Source organism: Trichoderma atroviride, chromosome 7, assembly GCF_020647795.1.
Source record: "Trichoderma atroviride chromosome 7, complete sequence".
In the NCBI taxonomy this organism is placed as follows: Eukaryota; Fungi; Ascomycota; class Sordariomycetes; order Hypocreales; family Hypocreaceae; genus Trichoderma; species Trichoderma atroviride.
The window spans coordinates 3,728,977-3,746,744 of NC_089406.1; the positions used below are offsets into that span (position 1 = coordinate 3,728,977).

A 17,768-nucleotide genomic window follows, 5' to 3' on the forward strand; every position below is an offset into this window, starting at 1 on the left:
ATGCTCTGTTCATTTACAATTGTATTTTATGGTAAATAAGATTTGAATATATACCAACTGAGAGTTCTACTGATGGCCCGGACTAGGAGGAACATCCCCAGTGTCCCACGATTTTGGCTCAGGCCCCAATACAAATTCTAGAAGTCCGCCTTTTGCAATGTCGCTATGCTCTAGCCAGCTCTTGTTCCAGACCTTACCATTGACTTTTAAGCTCTGAATAAAGAAACTATTGTTCGATAACCCTTGCGCCTTAATACGAAGGGTATGAGAACCCCCGACTGAAATTGAAATGTCTTCAAACCACGGTGCTAGGATTAGATACACCGGCTGGGTTACCACTGGATACAGACCGAGCATCTGCCAGAGCATCCAGCTGTCCATGGCGCCAGCATCGCTGTTACCTGGCAGGCCGTTTGATCCAGCAAAATAGTTTTCGTCAATATTCACGCGAGACTGATTGACGGCTTTGTATTGGCGGCCTGGTAGGTAATTGTACAAGAATGGAGTGCCAAAACTTGGTTCATTGCCTAAAATTTTCGCAAGAGCCCTTATAAGTGACCACACCGCAAAGTTTGTTTGATACAGCAATTTTAGACTTACCAGGATTAAATAGAGTTGTTCCAGAACCAACTCCCACGCCTAAATCTGTTGTTCGAAGATTAGGCACAAACATTATGTCAAGACGCTTTTCGGTTGCGTCGGCACCGCCCATTTTCTCAATAAGGCTTTGCATGTCAAATGGAACCGTCCATGTGTATTCTGTTACGAGGTTAAACGCAAATATTTTTAGGTGACGGGTGGACAAATTATCACGTACCCCATGGAAGGCCTTCGGTCGTGTAAGACTCGTCTTGTGGAGCAATGGTTATCATCGTACCATTGGGATAGCGAGGACCAAGGAAACCTGATGTATTGTACTGATTGATTGCCGGATTCCAAAGATTTTTCCAATTTCTGTAGATTTTGGTCAGAAAGCAGTTCCGAATATTCCATGATCCGGATTGAGACTCACCCTGATCTGTTCAAATATTTTTCGTAGTCGTTTGGCGCTATCCCCTTGGCTATTTGGCTTACAGAAAAGTCATTCAGAGAATATTCAACTGTGCGACTGATACTTGACGAAAAAGTCGTTGACACATAGCCTAGGTTGATCCAATCAGGAAGTCCGCAGCGACCTTGATTATCGGTACAAGTTGAGTCCTCCGGATCATTGTTAGGAGGCGGGACAACTTCTGCATCAGTCCATACGGCCTTGTATCCGTCATTCCAGTTGATACCATCCTTGAATCCTTTGACATAGGCATCGGCCAAAACGTTATCGGCATTGCTGCCGCCTTGTACTTTGCCGTTGTGGTTGCCGCTGCGACCATCTGGCATGAAGCCAACGTGCCGCCATATATCAATGAGGGAGCGAATCATGCCAACGCCCCGTTGTGGTTGGACCAACAGATAGAAGCTATTCAGGCAGCGAAAGGTATCCCAGAGAGTGTAATAGTCGTCGTAATACGGCTCTGTAGAGTTCCAGATTGGATTCTCTCCGGTTCTGTCGGAAGGCATTTGGTGCATACGATAAAGCGCAGAATAAAAGAGTGTCAGGCGGGTCTCATTCTTAGACGGCTCTTGGATCGATATTTTACTGAAAACATCATCGTTCCATATCTTTTTGGTGGCTTTCACAGTATCGTTCAGTGTCCAAGATGGGATTTCTTTCTGAAATGCGCAAGCTTTCTCAACCGATATGAAAGACACTCCAGTCTTGGATTTGACAACTGTAGTCTTGGAAGGGAACTTGAAAACTGCTCCGACTCTGTCTCCAGAGTCGTCACCGTCAGGACCTCCCTGGACTCCGTGAGGGTTTGTTGATGCATTACCCCAAGTCACCGGCGTAGAAGGACTTGGGGGGTTATCAGGGGCATTCCATGGCCCAGAGAAGTATTGCCAGCTCGAAGGAGTGGAATCAAAGTCGTTGCAAAAGTATATTTTGTAGTCAGATCCTGGTAGAATAGTTAGCACGAGACAATCTTTGATCAGCTGATGAGAACTTGCCAACTCCCCAGTTAATCCCTGTGCCTCCCCAGCCTCCTCTCCAGACTCCCCATCCCTGTACTCGCCGGCCTCTGTTTGTCACTTCAATTTGGCCATTGCTATATGACTGAGACTTGATGAATTCCGCTAGCGAGGGTAAGTTGTGCGATACATCCAGAAGAACGATGCGATCTGTGTTCTCGGGATACGTGTATTGGAAAAGTCCAGCATGGTTAGACGCAGTCAGCTCAACTTTGACGCCATTTGCCAAATCAGAGCGGTAGTACCCAACGGAAGCCTTGTCCATTGAAACACGAGGCTGTTGGTAAGTCGTGTTGTCGAGGACATTAACGCCTGCCAGGGTTGTAAGCGGCATGTGTCCGACAACACCGTATTTGGAGGCGCCTCCAATGCCGCACTCATGAAAGCAGGTAAATGCAGTGACTATGGGATTATGTTATTGGCACAATTCCGTGAGCTACGTTCATGGTTCTTGAACATACCGTTTCCATCTGGCGTATACCCAGCAAAGGCGTTTGTACTTGGATTCATCTCAGTGGTATCGGGCCCAAGTTTCACAACTCCAAAAGGCACAGAAACGCCCGGGAAAGTGTCGCCTGAGTTGGCGCCCGTGCCATCTGGTCCAGCAGTTCCAATAAACGGATTCACGTAAACAGATAGATCTTCACCATGAGTGGGCGATGCGCCGGCGCTCAAAGTTTGGGCAAAGAGGCCCAGCATCATCCAACCAAACATCCTGATGGTTCTGCTCTAAGGAGCAGCAGCCACAGACTCTGATGAAAACTTGAAGATGCTATAACTTTGATGATCAGCACCATTATTTATACACAATTATTCGCAATCGTCTCTTGAGGGGAATGCAAGTGGGGCGGACGAAAATTCGGGGACGGGCTTCATCTAGATCTCCAAGGTTCCTTTATGCATACATTGTACCGACGGCATAATTCGGATCTGCGTCACGTTGTATAGAATTTGGATCCCAGATATTTGACTCTTACTACTACTTGTTCAAGTTGATATGCAAGCGATGTAGTTGAGCATTTTGAGAGGTAATAGAAATACGCCATTGGTCGCGTAACTAACTAATGGCTAGTACATAATGGAACATGAGAGAGACGAATCAGAAAGACAGTGCACCTTCGCTGGTCTAGTGTATCATCAGTTCTTTATGTTAATGCGTATTCTGGTTGAGTACCGCCGAGGTAAGTCTTGCTATTAATACTGGTGACAGTATTCGGAGCACTTAATTGGATGATCGTGAGGGCAATAATTCGGCGTTGCTGAGAATGCGACTACAACAAAGCTGTAACGTCGCTTCTGTGGATTAACCCTGCCATTACTAGAAGAGCAAAGAAAGGAATCGCAGTTGTAATTCATTAGCAAGCGATAACTTAACATGGCTTCATATATAGACTGCTGGGGTTATGAACAGGTCTATGTCTTTTGCATTACTTATACCTCCAAATACCCAGTGCTCCAATCTGTACATTTTCCAAGGGTTTCACAATTGGGTTATGCTAAATTGAGGTACAACAAGCTTATGTCTTTACTACCTGTACAGGAAATACACTAACAAAGGAACCCCAAAAGCGTTAAATCTCTCGAGTCCAATTCTGAGAATCTTGCACCCCAAATACGATATCCGATAGCCACCGTTTAATTAGTTGAGCATACGATGCTGACTCAGCGGATGGAAGAGGAATGCGAATATCCTTTCCCCGATGGTGAATAATCTCAGCTGGCGCAATAAAATACTTTGCACAACATGTCAGCCACTTTAATCCTCATGTTACTTGACAATGGGTTTTGAGAATAACTTACTGCAGTTCCTGCTGCAAATGCCTCAATTAGTCGGCCTTCCTCCACTGCATCCTGTATCTCATCTATAGAGAAGTCCCTTTCAACTGCGGTCAAAGGAGGGAGTGGTTTCCCATTGTGCTGCCACATAGACTGTTGGTCACGATTGGATCGTACCAAATCCAGGACGCTGTAGCGCGTCACGCCTTCTAATATTGTCCCATTGTCCAGACCCGCAGTGACAAGTTCAACATCACCTTGCTTCGTCTTCCAGACAACAAAAAAGTTACTCGCGCCTGCTTCAGTAACAAACCCCTCAGGCCCAAATAACCACAGCACTTGGTCAAATCCAGCCTGAAGGGCCGCGTCATGTGCAGGTAGAGTTGGTCCATAGTTGCCTCCAAGCTTTCGGTTTCCGAATCCTCCAGGCCAGGCTCGGGCGGCGTCAGCTGGGGAAGTCAGCAATCTCATGCCATTGCCTTTGGTGGAGAATCCTGGGAGCAGTGTTGCAATGATGTATATCAAAGACTGCCGGGGCTTTTGCACGCCAAGGGCAGCTGTTGTTCCTATGTGTGTTGGTCGTAGATATAGAGTTTGGCCTGTTTGTCCACTGGGTAGCCATTTTTCAGCTTGAAGCGCCCCATATTGCATGATGATAGATTCGAGATGAGCTGTATCGAATGAAGGCAGCCCAACGCGAAGAGAAGACTTTAGCATCCGCTCGCAATTAAGCTGCAGTCTGAAAACACGCAATCGGTCGTCGTATCCCCGATAAATCTTAATACCTTCGAAGCATTCTGTTGCATATTGGAGAACACTGGCGCTGGGCATGATAGGAAGCGGTCCATAAGGTCGAATTTCAGGAGCCTCCCAGCCCGTTGCTTCGTCCCATTGCCAGATCATCATTTGTTCCGTGCAGTTGGTTTGTGGACCATGCAGCGGCTTAATAGGTGTGCTTATGGTAGCGGCAGCATCATTGCTCTTGTTAAGGAGCTTCGGGTATCCGACGTTTTCGTGGCTCTGTTGGGGTGCCATTGTGATAGCAGTTTGCTCTTGTTGTGACGAATGGAAATGGCATGTTCATTTGAGAGGTAACAATTATATCTATTTAAAGTGTTGAAACAAGCCAAAGGCATCTTTAGAGCCGATGGTATCCATTTGAACTTTTCAGAGGCGAAACAGCACCCCTTTTTGAACCCATCAAGTCCATAGGGTCTAACTAAATTGTCCAATGGTAGCATACGAGTGCATGTATCTAGCCGTACCGCGTGAGTGAAAGAGAGCAAAATCCAATGAATCCACGTGAGTTTCTTCATGTAAGAATCATTGTGCTGGACAATATGTGGGGCGCGCCCTTTTGATACTCTGTGGATGTATACATGGAGATCCTTCTGTCCGAGAAGCAATGTCGCGATGCAGTTTTCAGCATTTGATTACGTCAACCCTCGCGCTTTCATGCGGCAAGTCATCATCTAATCCTATTATGGATGCTTACCAATCACTAGCTTCCTCTTTCGTTCTCTAGTTATGCGTGTTGCTGCGATCGCATACCGATGTCGGCCTGTAACAACAAAGGTTATACTCATATTCTGTCATCCAGAAACGCTATGCCGCTTATTTGAATGCCTGTTAGTCAGGATTTATTGATCTCCGTTTGTAACCGGGGCTCTCCAATTTTGAAATTCGAGGTACATACAAGTCAAATCATGGTGGGGAGATGAGAGATTTCCTTACAGCTTACATGGCATGCGTGGGATGCCGCGAGCCATCATAGAGGCAGATGTGTTCAGGTTTCCATATCATAATATTTATCAATTTTAATAGCATGTACAACTCTGAGGTGCTATTCGTGCTATCAAATTTCATGAGAGTTCTTTAGAATTGCAAACAGTAATAGTGCAGTTGCTCGTCAAACTATGTAAACCCATTATTCATTTTTAATGGAAGAGTAGAGGCTCCCAATATGAGGGAGAATCTCAACTGTGAACTCGTCGCCTTCATGCAAATACTCAGTTGGCTTCATCGCCATGCCAATTCCTGATGGCGTTCCTGTGAGAATGATTGTCCCAGCGGGTAGCGTTGTTCCCTGAGATAACCAGCTGACAAGTGCGGGAATACTGAATATTAAATCACTAGGCATGCTCAAAGTTAGTAATGCTAATGAAAAAGAGCAAAATTTACAAATGAATTATGAGGCTTACCTGAGTGGTGAATCTTGCATAACCTTGCCATTCTTAAGCCCACGAATGCGAAGTTTGCTTGGATCTGGTAAAACAGATGTAGAAACTAGAGTAGGGCCGATAGGGCAGGACGTATCAAAACCTTTACTGAAACACCACTGCGATTGCTCAAATTGGCTTTTACGAGCCGAGATGTCGTTCGATGCAGTGTATCCCAGAACATAGGAAAGCGCGTCATCTTCGCTCACATTTTTAGCAGACTTGCCGATGACTATACATAGCTCGGACTCATAATCAGCCGTGTCATCGGCGAGCGAGAATGAAGGGATAATAGTCGATGCAGGCCATGGGTCTGCCAGAGATGTTGCTGGCTTTCTACGAGGAAGATGTGCCCATAAGCTTTGATCCCCATAGAGCCTAGAAGATGCTACTCACAAAAATACAACTGGTACAGAGGGTAGTGCAAGATTGGCTTCTTTCGCATGCTTTGCGTACTATAAAGGTCTTAGACGATTATCCGATTCTTAAAAGTTTGATTGAGACTCACATTTAATCCAATGCACCTAATAGTGCCAACTTCAGACATAGCTAGTGGCGATAAAATGCGATCGATAGATTCAATGATACCTGTTTCTGAACCGGCGTCCAGAACCGAAGTACCACTGAAAACTTTCACTTCGACTTCGTGGCCATTTCTAACTTCTTTGCCGACATCAATAGCGGAGTTTAAGGGCTCCCCGATGAGGATGGAATTCTGCCTCCCACGGGGGACGAAACGGACAAGACCTAATAAAATATTAATTATAAACTTTCAACTGCGATATTTGCATATGCAGCGATCACCTACGATTGAATGACATTGGATTAAGTGAGCAAGCCAGAGAGTGTCACCATAAAGAGCAAAGAACTGGCCATTCGACATTTTGGAAACACACGAACACCAAAGCTTTATAAAACATAAGAGTTGCTATTGATCTACTACTGTATGCACAAAAAACCTCGGACAAATGGGTACTATCGGGCTACCTAGCTCAAGACTACAATCTATCTTCTATGTGTATACTTAGGCTCGGTCTTTACGGGGTTACGAGATGCAGCAGTGATGCCAAAAGAATATGGAATCTTCCGATGGAGATAACGATCTCGGCGTGGAACCATACATGTCATCAAAATTATGTAATCGCACAGTATCCAAACAAGGTGCCCCCAGCAAATCGTCCAAGTTGTTATTTGTGGCAACCCAGTAGGTGATAAGTCTGGCAAGCAGAGCTCTCATTCGCCATCTAAGCAGACTTCCCTTCTATATGTACAAGTTCAACGTCTTTCCCTCCAACCTCGGTTCTGAGTGTTAATTCTTCTCCAGAGGCAATCATCTTGTGCAATTCTTTAGCGCGCTTGACTGGAGTGGTGGTGTCGTCCATGAACGCAAGATCCACCAGCTCTAAGCTGAAACCTTTAGTTTCTGGGAAGAAGAAATAGATGATTGGGATGAAAGAAAAGTTGAAAACGGCGAAAATAATGTACGTTCTCCATCCAATGTTGGCAATACTCGATGGGACAATTTCCACCATTACGAAAGAGAATAACCATAGGGTTGCCGTTGCGAGGCCCATCCCTTTGGATCGATATTCGAGTGGTAATATTTCCGGCCCATAAACCTGTATCTTGAATATCAGCGCCCGGTCTGAAAAACGGTTTTGGGATCCCAAGATAACTTACCCAGACGCCGCCCATAAATCCCCACGTAAAAAAGGCCTGGTATGCAAATATCATGACCACGGCGACAATTCCAGAAGTGCGTGTATTGACGGCAAGCATCGCAGCAACAACTGCCATGACCATTCCCATACAACAAGCAGAGAGCATGAACAGTCTTCGACGCCCAACGCGCTCAATCAGCCACCAGGTCAGCGTAGACGCCAAGAGGAACCACAGTTGTAGGAAAATAGACATGAGTAGAGACAAATGCCGAGAGAAGCCAACGGAATTTTGAAAGCTAGAGACATCAGATTCTAGTTAGTACCGGTCAACATGGCTAATGTCCCAGGCCAAACTCACATAAAAGTGGTGTAGTAAGCTATTGGCGTACTCCCACTCAGATCTTGCATTAAGTTGACTACGCAAGCAATAATTACACGACGGCGCGACTTGACCTTATCAGCCCTGAATAGATCTGTCCAACTTTTCTGAGAGTTTAGTTCCAGCAGCAGCGCCTCTTTGATCTCGGCGATCTCAGCGGCTACGGACTCTCTGTCTGCTGTGTCTTTGAGCGCTTGGAGAACTGTCACAGTTTCTTCAATACGATCCTTCATGATGAGATATCGAGGCGCTACACATTGTGTTGTTAGTTTGCTCATGGACATGATATAGGTGAATTGACTGCCACAAACACGGCTAAACTTACACTCTGGCATGAAAAATAAAAGAGCACTCATAAGAAGTGCGATTGTCGACTGAAAGGCAATTGGGAAACGCCATGTGACAGGGCCAGAATAACTGTTCATCCCGTAGTCTATCAAATTGGCCAGAAGTTGACCGAGAATGAGGAAGCTCAGAGAGCACGCAACCAAAGTGCCACGCACTTTTGCTGGTGCTGTCTCTGATTGCCAGATTGCCACATTACTAGAGATCAAGCCGAGGCCGATGCCAGCAACAATGCGACCAACCATCAGCTGGCCAACGGAGAAACTGGAAGCCTGGAGGAGAGAGCCGATGGCAATGGCCAATGTTCCAAAGTGTGCGAGGGTTCTACGGCCAAATCGTCCGCCTGCAGCTGCTGTAACTAGGGATCCAAAGAAACACCCAAGCTCAAATAGTGAAGTTACCACGCCTTGGAGTGTAGAATCGAGATTAAAGGTTGATTCGAAGTCAGGAGCGGTCAGCAGGCCGCCGATGACGCCATTGTCGTATCCTAATATATAAATATTGATCAGCATGGAGTTCAAGCTCACAAGATGCATCCATTGGCAGCTGGATAGATGGAGCGAGATCAGGTACCGAAAAGTATGAAGCCCAAGCCACTTGAAACCGTGATTCCACCCAGGAGCTTCTTGCCTCGTAGGCCAAGAAAAACCATTTCGGCGTATGTCCTGTAATAATAGCTTTACTTGGTGTACCTGAAATTATTGATACAAAGCATAGACCCAGCGGCTCGGTATAGCTCGGTATCATGCATGATATCGATCACGGCATGCTGCTCTACAGAATCTGGGGTAGTATTTAAATTAAAGAAAACGCGGGGTAGATTAACTTCATGTGGAGAAATCGTGGAAACAAACAGTATGGGGGCATTGTACAGACTCAAGGCCTTTCATCAACATGCCATGTTCAATATCCCAGGTCGGTGAATTTCCGACTTTGGAGACTAGCAATGCAGCTGTCAAGTGATTAGATTTTTATTGCCGGCGCTACGTAGAGCGATCACCGCAGCCAATCATCTTACAAATGTCGGCTCTATGCCTGGCTATTAAGCCGCGTGGCTGTTTCTAAGAATTCGAGTTCTAGGAGCTGCTATACCACTATTTGAACTAATATTGGACGCTAGGCTTGGGGTATAACCAAGCCGAAAATAAGAATTGTATCTTCAGCTTCTAGGGATACTGAAACAGCGAAATATAAACAGCCACATTCGTCCCTTTACCAGGATACATCTTCGGGAGGCACGATGGCGCATATCCGACGGATGCAATCCTAGAATTGAGCCAATGGCATTTATTTACTCGGCAATATTGCGCATCATTTCCCGAAATGCCAAAAGTCCACTTCTACCTTGCATTTAGCACTGCAAACTATTGATGTTTTGCCTTTTAGCCGCAGCAGACCGGATACCTACCCAGAGCCGATACCATGTGCAGAGGGAAAGCCTGCAAGCTGTTATACGAGTAAGTTTAAAGCGAATATTAATCATAATATTAAGTGGAGGAAATAAATTTCAGGAGGTTTGACGAAAGAGAAGCATCCTTGAGGGATTAATGGAAAAGCATCGTGGCCTTGTTTTGGCGCCCGTAGTCGTCTTCATCTGAACACCTAATTGGTCATGATGAATAGCCACAGAGTGCAATTTTAATAGCATCCAGATTAACAAGTTATACGTTACTCGATTGCCTCCTTACTATATCACGGTACGGTCCAACGGTCTTCACCATGTCTCACTGAAATGGGTGGACCCTGGTTTGCATCGAATGACTTTCAGATTACTGCATTTGACTATATAACTACCTAACTAAATATCTAACTATCTAACTATCTATACAAAATGAATCTTCTATATTTCTTGCCTTTTCAAGGCCGGGCTTTTGTCTTTGCGACATATATTATGGACATGAATGTTACATGCGCGGGATCTCAACCCTCCCCATTGTTGAGACCAATGGCCGTCGCCGTATAAAATATCTGAAAACTCAAGAAGACTTCGCTGCGTGCTCCATGGCCGTCTTAAAGAAGGAGATGAGAGCAACAGGGCCGTCTTTGTGTCTCATCAGGGCTCCCAATTTTAATCCGTCGTTGATATGCTCCACTGCGCGCTCGAACATATCCTCTTCATACTCGATAACAGCACGATCAATGTCATCTGTACCATGTGCTGCAATCTTAGTGGCCAGAGAGAGTGCATCTGCCATGGCGCAGTTTACACCTTCGCCATTTGGAGTTGCGACGTGGGCTGCATCTCCAGCCAATGTCAGGCCAGCCACAGGCTTCCAGCTCATGGCTTCTGGAGGCATGTAGTACAAAGACCAGGGGCGAAAATCTTCAGAGTGGCGAATCATATCTTTTAGCTCGTCTGCCCAGTCCTCGAAGAATTCTGAAGAAAGAAATAGTTGACGGGTAGACTCGGTATCAGTCAAGTCCACGGTGCCACCCCGCACAAAGTCTTCAGGGACCGTAATACCAAGATAAATCCTGTAAGAGCCGTCGCCTTGACGCTGAGTAATGATCTCCTTTGAGGAACCTAAACACGCCAAACTGCCGGCGCCAACTTTCGAAACCATCGTGGGGTGATAAGGGTTGCCGGGGTTTATCCTCGATTCGATGTAGTGATTGCCTGAGTATTTCGGCTTTGCTTGTGTTATCTGCGAGTGAAGCTGTTAGTAGGTGAACGAGAGAGGCAAAGGAAGAGAGAGAATGGAAATCGTATAACCAGGCTGATAAACGTACCGATGCTCGCACTTTGCTCCAGGCACCATCTGCACCAACCACTAGCTTGAATCCAGAAACCGATGCACCATTTGTAAACTCAAGGATGTGGTGCCCATCCTTATCCGTGGTTACGCTCTTGAGCACATGGTTCCAACGGATTTTCTCACTCGGAATGGAGTCTAGTAGAATCTGGCGGAGCTGTATGCGGTCAATCTCAGGCGCATCACGTCGTCCGCCTTCCGGAGGTTGAAACACTCGCTCCCCTTGCTGGTTTGCAATTCTAAACACAGTATCTTCGTATCTCGCATATTTCAAGAACTCGTCGAAAAGACCTGCTTCTTTCAAGGCAAGTTGTCCGGTCCCAGCATGAATGTCGAGGCTGCCTCCTCTGCGAACAGAAGCGTCGGACTCGTCACGCTCATAGACCACGTAGTCGATGCCTTTGCGCTCTAGAAGGCGTGCTAAGGTCAAGCCACATGGCCCACCACCGATAATGGCAATGCTGGGAGACATGCTGTAGCGGTCGTATTAGGCTCTCGGAACAAAGATGGTAAAAATGCTTGGGTATGCTGCTGCGCAGATGAGATGGTGCTCTTTCCAGACTTGTGCCATGTGCTGGGTGATAGCCTTTATATAGATGGCTAGTTCAAACATTCTGAAAAGTAGACGGCTTCAATATCGCAATCTCTCGGAGCCAAAGTGCGTTGAATAAAGGGCTTTACAGTGGCGGCGAGATGTGCGACTTACCCGGGCTCCTAGATCTCTTAGTTTGGGGCGCTTCTCGGGACCGAGAGTTGCCTTCGGGTGCCTCATCCGAATCTCGTCTGCCCCGCGGAGTGCAGCGGGGCCGATTTTCTCCCATTGGACTACCTGTACATTTATGCTGTATATCTATCAGATGAAAATCCTACAGGCCGATTCAAGTAATAAGTCATGTCGAATGTGTACGTTCTATGCTTATACCGTGAATCACTTTCACAATAAGTCTATTACATTAGACGAAACCTGCATAGGCCCTAACCTCTTGTCACTCGCATTCATCTATGCGCGCACTACTTACAGCGCGCTTACATAGGGTACTTCCAAATTATCTTCGCCTTTGAAGAAGCCTTGTGAATTGCTGCTAGGTTCGACTTCAGCGCAATCCATAGCTTGATGGTTTGCACTTTTATAATAACCTGGCGCATCCTTGACGAACTGCAAGACGGCGTTTCAGCACCAAACCCAGCTGCAACGCACATGTCCCTATTAGGGAATTCTGACCCACAAAGTGTGTTAATGCAGCACGAACAATTGTGCCCACACATATGCACGACAAAGCAAAGCAATTCTGAATGGGATTATGGAAATAATAGGACATTTATTCTCATACACAACTGTCGCAAGCTCGTGATCTCCCAGTCATGCACCTTCATGAGAGGTCGTAAAGAAGAACAATAAGGACGTGGCCGGTCTAAGTGTACAAGCGTACTGTAGGGGCGAACATTCACCTCTCTCAACCCTTTGGTATCCAGCAATGATCATTTCCAACGGCCTGGTCATTCTAGGTTCACTGAGAAAGAGGTTTGACAAGTCGTAGCAAATTCTGATGCTTGAAAAGTAGTAAGACTTGCCGATTAGCTAATACCCTTCATTAACCACCATCCACTATTGCTGCTATTAGGGATGCCTCGCCTTTGACTTTCGCGGCCAGGCCACACAATTTACTAGGATCCGTATTTCCTACAACGTAAGGGTTTGTTGGCCTGAGGACGAATTCTATCAATGCATGTATCATATAAATTCCAGCTGCTTTCCATCTTACTTCCTTTCCCCTTTCATTCCTCTGACTTCATTCTTTTTCTACCTGGCTTTCAATTTGTCGTTAACAACTACTACCACAAGTCGAGTTTACTTATACAAGATCATCAACTCACAGACATGAAACCCGCACTCGCAATGACAAACCTCGCCTCGGCCTCTCGGACGCAACGTTCGACGCTAATTCGCAACACTGCTACTATATGTAGTCTTCAACACCAACTCCAAAGAAATCGAGCCATCTTCAATGCGCATACCTCTTTGAGAACATTTTCTGCTCACTCCTCCCTTCTCAACCAGAAACAAAAAGACAGTGAGCTACCCAAGTTTAGCTTTGAGGGCTTGGGTATGAGCAAGAACTCCAGGATCTTTGTAATTGTAGTGTTGAGCATTTTTGGAACGATTGAGACCTGGGTTTGGTGCAAGGGCATTTATCGCTGGTGGTATGGGCCTTCAGAGGAAGAGAAGAAACGGATAGAGGCTTCTCATAAGTAAGCTCTGATGTGAACAGAGAGCTATTTTGAGATTTTGGACAGAGTTATTGGAGTAGAAAGGCGCAATGCAAATATCCCTGCATCACAAATATCTAGGTAATGCAGTGCTTGTACTTTACGAAGCGCATTGCCGTAGAACAAGTGTCAATGACTACCGAGATACTTCATTATCTAACGATTGTAATAAATAAAACCATGGAAGTATTCACATAATCTTGAACTTACATGTTCATATACGACGTATATGAACATGATATCTTCGAGAGTGCTATCAAGAAAGAGGGTGACAAATAAAGTTGCCTCTGAGTCAAAGATGAAGTTAGGTACCATGGATGCGTGGTATACCTAGCAGCCAACGCTAATTTCGGTGATTATCGTGTACCCTTGCCAAGAAAGAGACTTTATCCTGCCATTAGAGGTTAGCGTAAAGAAGAAAATGAGCTGCTGTTTGACACACAATACCCCTTGCTAGCGGCCCCTACTTGGCTTGTTTAATAGAGCTCGAGCAATATCATGGGGCTTTGTATTATACACACTACGAGGTCAAGGCAACTGAGCTGATGTCAATGTAAATCATTAGGATTGCACTCTAGGACTAAGAAAAGACATCTTGTAAGGGACATTGGCGACTCAATTGCAACATCTCTTCTTCATCTCATTCTATTTTCTCTGCACAGTATAGCATTAGCATGCTGTAGTGGGGTCTCGTGAATCCCAGAGTCATTCGATTGTGTGACCTTCTTGAGAAGTCAAGATATTCCGGTTCATAATAGCAACTGGCAACGAAAAGCTCAGGAATGCCGTTTACGTTAAAATGGCTTTCCAGCGATTCTGTCCCGAATTGCTTCTTCCAGAGATTGCAATTGACCATCATTGAGCCCAAGTGCCTCGTTATCCAGCTTATCGTACACCGCTCCGCCTGTAACCCAGATTCGTCGCAGCGCCGCCATGACTGCCAACGGATTGCCCTCATCCCAAAACTTCTTCTCAACGCTCTTTACGTCGTCGAGCGGGACGTACGTGACGTTGAACTTTTCGCCAAGCTGCTTTTCAAACTCAGCAAGAACCTGGTTCGACGATTTTGTGAAAGAAGCAATCTTCAACGCCTTTCCAACAGATACTTCTGGGCGCTGCAACGCAGCCACCACTCCTTTACCAACACTGTGTTGAATTGCCACGGTTAGCTCTCATCGTCAGTTGAATCGGTTTTCATAACTCACTCATCCATAGCGGTGAAGCCAATAGGCTGCTCGCCATCTTCAAGCAGAGTTGCCTCTCTCTTCTGTATATCAAAGCCGCTTATTAAATCTTTAGGAACCCACATCTCAATGTACGGCCCTACAACTAGGTATGTTGGCTTCAGATTCTTCAGCTCCTCGGCAAACAACTTGCGAACTGCCCGTTTGAACGTATGGGGTTTCTCATGTGCGCTGCTGGGGTTGTGATCTGGATCGGTGCCGTATTCTGAAGGGAAGAACCACCGCACGGATTCAGACTCGTCCGCTTGCTTGATGAGCTCAAATTGATACTGTAGAGCCCCTCTGCCAAGGCAGCTGATGGCGGTGTCAACGCCTTGATAGGCATTTTTCACGTCTGTCGAGTCTTTAATGTCACCAACGACAACTGATACTCCTGCAGCTTTCCATTTGTTCAAAAGCTCAGCCTTGGTGGACACTGTGTTTGCAGAAGTGAAGACCGAAATTTGAGGGAACGGCGGCTTAGCGGCAATGAGCTGATTGACGATGTATTTGCCAATGTTGCCTGTGGCACCGAACACCAGAATATGCGAAGGCTTAAAGGACGCCATTGTATCAATTATAATTGTATTGATGATGAGACAGCTGATTACAGATAGATATAAAAAAGAAAGATTAGGTCTATTATACTTTTGACGATCTCTAGCAGACAATGTCGCGTCAACTAATGTATTAGTCATTCACTAACACAAGTGAGGGGTATCCACGTCGCAATCTCGCCCGTCTCAAATCCGAGCGTTTGCCATATTAGGCTTATTACCAAACAAAATAAATCCGTATGCGTTCATCTCAGCTCTTTAGAATCTCGTCTCAAACTGAGCCATGAAGCTTCACAGCCTTCCCAAATCAGGCAACTTTTACTTTCCTAACTAAACCTCTTCTTTCTCCACCTTGGCCACAGGTGCTGGGGGAGGGAATTTGGGCGTGTATTTGCTGTTCTTCCGGATCTGGGCGCCCTTGAAGTAGAAAAGAACGGGCACAGGCGCAAGCACAGCAGCAACACAGCCCAGCAGTGTCATTTCCCACTGGATGCCCATGCCCTTGAACATGTAGGTTGCGAATAGAGGGAAAATGGCTCCAAACGCCGACCGCAAGAACGTATTGGCTGCTAGTGCTGAGGCCGCAAACTACGTGTCCACCTCGTTAGTGATGAATCAGTTCATGTTTAGGTGAGTGGAGGAGTAAATACCATCAAGTAGGCGTCAATGATATAATTAAACGCCTGCAAAAAGACCATTGATATGCCAAGACCGGTCACGAAGCCGCCGATGGTGGGCACGATCCAGTGGACCTCTTTTCGGTATCCTGACCATCCAAGCCAAAACATGCCGCCGGCGAAAAGCACAGCTCCAGCCATGGCCTCGGGCATCCGCCACTCAGGCACAGGCATATTATTGTTGGCCACAAGCTTGCGTTTGTAGCTTGGCGCACGTAGCGTCATGATGATACCCGTTACAATGCAGCCAAGGACGGCACCCAGCTCTGGAAGTCCGCTAACGCCGGGCTTCATACCGTAGACTCCCTGGAAGATTTGGGGATATGCGGTGAGAAAGAGATACAAAAGGCCATATATGAATGCAGAGTAGAGACTAGAGCAAGAAACAATCATCAACTATGCTCAGCAATAGGATAAGAATAGCGTGGACATACCTCATAAGTAGGACAATAGGCTCGACGACAAGCATACGGAACGGGCGCATGAACTAGCGTTCGACCATCTCATCAAGATTGATTTCATTTTCCTCTTGCTTAGCATGAATTGCATAGTTCTTCGTTGCCCTTCGCAGCTTGGCTGCCTTCTTAGCCAAGATAAACGGAGCGTTGGTTTCTTGTACAAAGATCAAGTTTAGCACTGCAGCGGCGGAAGCCAGGATTCCTGTAAGATATTGCGTCCATCGCCAGCCAAGTCGGCTTGTCACAATGAAGCCGCCGATGAAGAGTGCGCACATTGGACCAATGAAAACGCAAATGGTGAACCATGTCACCTGGTATACATGCCTTAGTAAACTTCAAGAGTATTAAGAGCTTTCATGTGACTTCTTACCGCAATACCGCGCGTCTTGTTATCGAACAAATCGACAAACACGCCGCCACCCACGGCAAGCGGAGCGGTCCCAAAAAATCCTGCAAAGAATCGGTTGATCATGATGCTTTGAACGTCCTTGGAAACTGCCACAGCAAATTGGAAAATTGCTGTTCCAAATGCGGCGATAACAAGGGGTAGTCGTCTTCCCCTGATCTCAGAAAGCGGTCCCCATAGTAATGGCCTACAGAAGTGTTAGATACGGTCTCATACAAGGGAGTCGTGAATGGCGTTCAGGCGCGATTGTTGATATAAAGGGAAGACATACCCTGCTGAGAATCCTAGCACATATAGTGTTACTCCCAATGTAGCAACTTCTGGTGCGATATGGTACTTTTTTGATATCGTTGAGATGGCGGGAGAAAAGATGCCGCTTCCAAAGGTAGTGATGAATGTAGTAGACGCGATGATCAATACTATCCCCCACCTGATCCCGTTAGAAGGCTATGTCAAGTATTCTTTTTGTCTGTACTAACTTTCTCTTCATAGACCAGTTTTGGGGATGGGTAGGGTCAGATGGTCCATCAAATTCCACAACTTAGCTGTCTTTGTTTAAGAGATCCTAGGGATAAGGCTTTCCAGCACCCATTGAGAGACTCGATGCTTCTTGGCTGGTTATGGGATCATGTCGACGATCGGTTGCTTCTGACTGCTTCACGGCTATTGCATTTTGTTCCACGTTGCTCGAAATGGTATCGTCTCTGCTAAGCTGCTGCTCTGACTTAGATCGAAGTCCATCTTCGTTGGAATGGACTCTCGCCATCTCGGAGTCGTTATCCGTGAAGCCCAGTCTTTAATCTTCTACTAAGAGATTATCTCCTTTCCGAACCTTGAAGCTTAGAAAAGATTTGTGTAAAATTGGATTCCAAGAGTGTCGACTATATTTACAATGATTATGAATGTTATAAATGCATAGACATGATTCAGTAGTTACACTGCGGCAATGTGATATAGGCAAAACATTTCCATGCTATCT

General features: G+C 46.0%; 9 protein-coding genes across 10 annotated transcripts; 1 reads left to right on the forward strand and 8 right to left on the reverse strand.

Moving 5' to 3' along the window:
• Positions 1 to 54: 54 nt before the first annotated feature.
• Positions 55 to 2,781, reverse strand: TrAtP1_013248 (uncharacterized protein; the record flags this gene model as incomplete). 2 transcript variants are annotated; one of them, XM_066115841.1, is made up of 6 exons in its annotated part: positions 55 to 527; positions 601 to 759; positions 818 to 954; positions 1,013 to 2,031; positions 2,108 to 2,469; positions 2,529 to 2,781. In XM_066115841.1, 6 exons carry the CDS (start codon positions 2,779 to 2,781, stop codon positions 67 to 69), a joined length of 2,391 nt encoding a protein of 796 aa, XP_065971940.1. In that variant the 3' UTR covers positions 55 to 66. The 2 variants fall into 2 exon arrangements, with proteins under 2 accessions (XP_065971940.1, XP_065971941.1); XM_066115840.1 differs by having other exon boundaries at positions 601 to 954.
• A 795-nt stretch (positions 2,782 to 3,576) lies between these two features.
• TrAtP1_013250 (uncharacterized protein) lies at positions 3,577 to 5,066 on the reverse strand. Its single transcript, XM_014088326.2, has 2 exons — positions 3,868 to 5,066; positions 3,577 to 3,800 (listed from the first exon to the last, which is right to left on the reverse strand). Exons 1-2 carry the CDS (start codon positions 4,876 to 4,878, stop codon positions 3,639 to 3,641), a joined length of 1,173 nt encoding a protein of 390 aa, XP_013943801.1. The 5' UTR covers positions 4,879 to 5,066; the 3' UTR covers positions 3,577 to 3,638.
• Positions 5,067 to 5,711: 645 nt separating this feature from the next.
• On the reverse strand, positions 5,712 to 6,943 carry TrAtP1_013251 (uncharacterized protein). Its single transcript, XM_014088837.2, has 5 exons — positions 6,871 to 6,943; positions 6,571 to 6,809; positions 6,459 to 6,517; positions 6,045 to 6,398; positions 5,712 to 5,975 (listed from the first exon to the last, which is right to left on the reverse strand). The coding sequence occupies exons 1-5, from the start codon at positions 6,881 to 6,883 to the stop codon at positions 5,771 to 5,773; spliced, it is 870 nt and encodes a 289-aa protein (XP_013944312.2). The 5' UTR covers positions 6,884 to 6,943; the 3' UTR covers positions 5,712 to 5,770.
• A 363-nt stretch (positions 6,944 to 7,306) lies between these two features.
• On the reverse strand, positions 7,307 to 9,099 carry TrAtP1_013252 (uncharacterized protein; the record flags this gene model as incomplete). The annotated part of the gene is made up of 5 exons (XM_066115842.1): positions 7,307 to 7,681; positions 7,743 to 8,019; positions 8,082 to 8,352; positions 8,428 to 8,934; positions 9,021 to 9,099. The coding sequence occupies 5 exons, from the start codon at positions 9,097 to 9,099 to the stop codon at positions 7,307 to 7,309; spliced, it is 1,509 nt and encodes a 502-aa protein (XP_065971942.1).
• A 1,095-nt stretch (positions 9,100 to 10,194) lies between these two features.
• On the reverse strand, positions 10,195 to 11,921 carry TrAtP1_013253 (uncharacterized protein). The gene is made up of 2 exons (XM_014088839.2): positions 11,178 to 11,921; positions 10,195 to 11,092 (listed from the first exon to the last, which is right to left on the reverse strand). Exons 1-2 carry the CDS (start codon positions 11,670 to 11,672, stop codon positions 10,424 to 10,426), a joined length of 1,164 nt encoding a protein of 387 aa, XP_013944314.1. The 5' UTR covers positions 11,673 to 11,921; the 3' UTR covers positions 10,195 to 10,423.
• A 1,074-nt stretch (positions 11,922 to 12,995) lies between these two features.
• Positions 12,996 to 13,725, forward strand: TrAtP1_013254 (uncharacterized protein). The gene has a single exon (XM_066115843.1). The coding sequence runs from the start codon at positions 13,080 to 13,082 to the stop codon at positions 13,452 to 13,454; it is 375 nt and encodes a 124-aa protein (XP_065971943.1). The 5' UTR covers positions 12,996 to 13,079; the 3' UTR covers positions 13,455 to 13,725.
• Positions 13,726 to 14,012: 287 nt separating this feature from the next.
• Positions 14,013 to 15,341, reverse strand: TrAtP1_013255 (uncharacterized protein). Its single transcript, XM_014088840.2, has 2 exons — positions 14,674 to 15,341; positions 14,013 to 14,614 (listed from the first exon to the last, which is right to left on the reverse strand). The coding sequence occupies exons 1-2, from the start codon at positions 15,258 to 15,260 to the stop codon at positions 14,263 to 14,265; spliced, it is 939 nt and encodes a 312-aa protein (XP_013944315.1). The 5' UTR covers positions 15,261 to 15,341; the 3' UTR covers positions 14,013 to 14,262.
• Positions 15,329 to 16,533, reverse strand: TrAtP1_013256 (uncharacterized protein). Its single transcript, XM_066115844.1, has 3 exons — positions 16,360 to 16,533; positions 15,899 to 16,298; positions 15,329 to 15,836 (listed from the first exon to the last, which is right to left on the reverse strand). Exons 1-3 carry the CDS (start codon positions 16,407 to 16,409, stop codon positions 15,579 to 15,581), a joined length of 708 nt encoding a protein of 235 aa, XP_065971944.1. The 5' UTR covers positions 16,410 to 16,533; the 3' UTR covers positions 15,329 to 15,578.
• Positions 16,413 to 17,711, reverse strand: TrAtP1_013257 (uncharacterized protein; the record flags this gene model as incomplete). The annotated part of the gene is made up of 4 exons (XM_066115845.1): positions 17,269 to 17,711; positions 17,061 to 17,219; positions 16,754 to 16,976; positions 16,413 to 16,694 (listed from the first exon to the last, which is right to left on the reverse strand). The coding sequence occupies exons 1-4, from the start codon at positions 17,277 to 17,279 to the stop codon at positions 16,413 to 16,415; spliced, it is 675 nt and encodes a 224-aa protein (XP_065971945.1). The 5' UTR covers positions 17,280 to 17,711.
• Between the last annotated feature and the right edge of the window lie 57 nt (positions 17,712 to 17,768).

Bases quoted from the DNA above. Each gene is read 5' to 3' on its own strand.
- TrAtP1_013250 (XM_014088326.2), bottom strand. From the start codon at position 4,878: ATGGCACCCCAACAGAGCCACGAAAACGTCGGATACCCGAAGCTCCTT. The intron at 3,801-3,867 runs GTAAGTTATTCT...TGTTGTGCAAAG, and splicing joins CATTTGCAGCAGGAACTGCA to TATTTTATTGCGCCAGCTGA.
- TrAtP1_013251 (XM_014088837.2), bottom strand. The intron at 6,399-6,458 runs GTGAGTAGCATC...TCTTCCTCGTAG, and splicing joins TCTGTACCAGTTGTATTTTT to AAAGCCAGCAACATCTCTGG. The intron at 5,976-6,044 runs GTAAGCCTCATA...GAGCATGCCTAG, and splicing joins ATGCAAGATTCACCACTCAG to TGATTTAATATTCAGTATTC.
- TrAtP1_013253 (XM_014088839.2), bottom strand. From the start codon at position 11,672: ATGTCTCCCAGCATTGCCATTATCGGTGGTGGGCCATGTGGCTTGACC. The intron at 11,093-11,177 runs GTACGTTTATCA...CTTCACTCGCAG, and splicing joins GGAGCAAAGTGCGAGCATCG to ATAACACAAGCAAAGCCGAA.
- TrAtP1_013254 (XM_066115843.1), top strand. From the start codon at position 13,080: ATGAAACCCGCACTCGCAATGACAAACCTCGCCTCGGCCTCTCGGACG.
- TrAtP1_013255 (XM_014088840.2), bottom strand. From the start codon at position 15,260: ATGGCGTCCTTTAAGCCTTCGCATATTCTGGTGTTCGGTGCCACAGGC. The intron at 14,615-14,673 runs GTGAGTTATGAA...AATTCAACACAG, and splicing joins GGCTTCACCGCTATGGATGA to TGTTGGTAAAGGAGTGGTGG.
- TrAtP1_013256 (XM_066115844.1), bottom strand. From the start codon at position 16,409: ATGCGCCCGTTCCGTATGCTTGTCGTCGAGCCTATTGTCCTACTTATG. The intron at 16,299-16,359 runs GTATGTCCACGC...TTCTTGCTCTAG, and splicing joins CCTATTGTCCTACTTATGAG to TCTCTACTCTGCATTCATAT. The intron at 15,837-15,898 runs GTATTTACTCCT...GTGGACACGTAG, and splicing joins TCATTGACGCCTACTTGATG to TTTGCGGCCTCAGCACTAGC.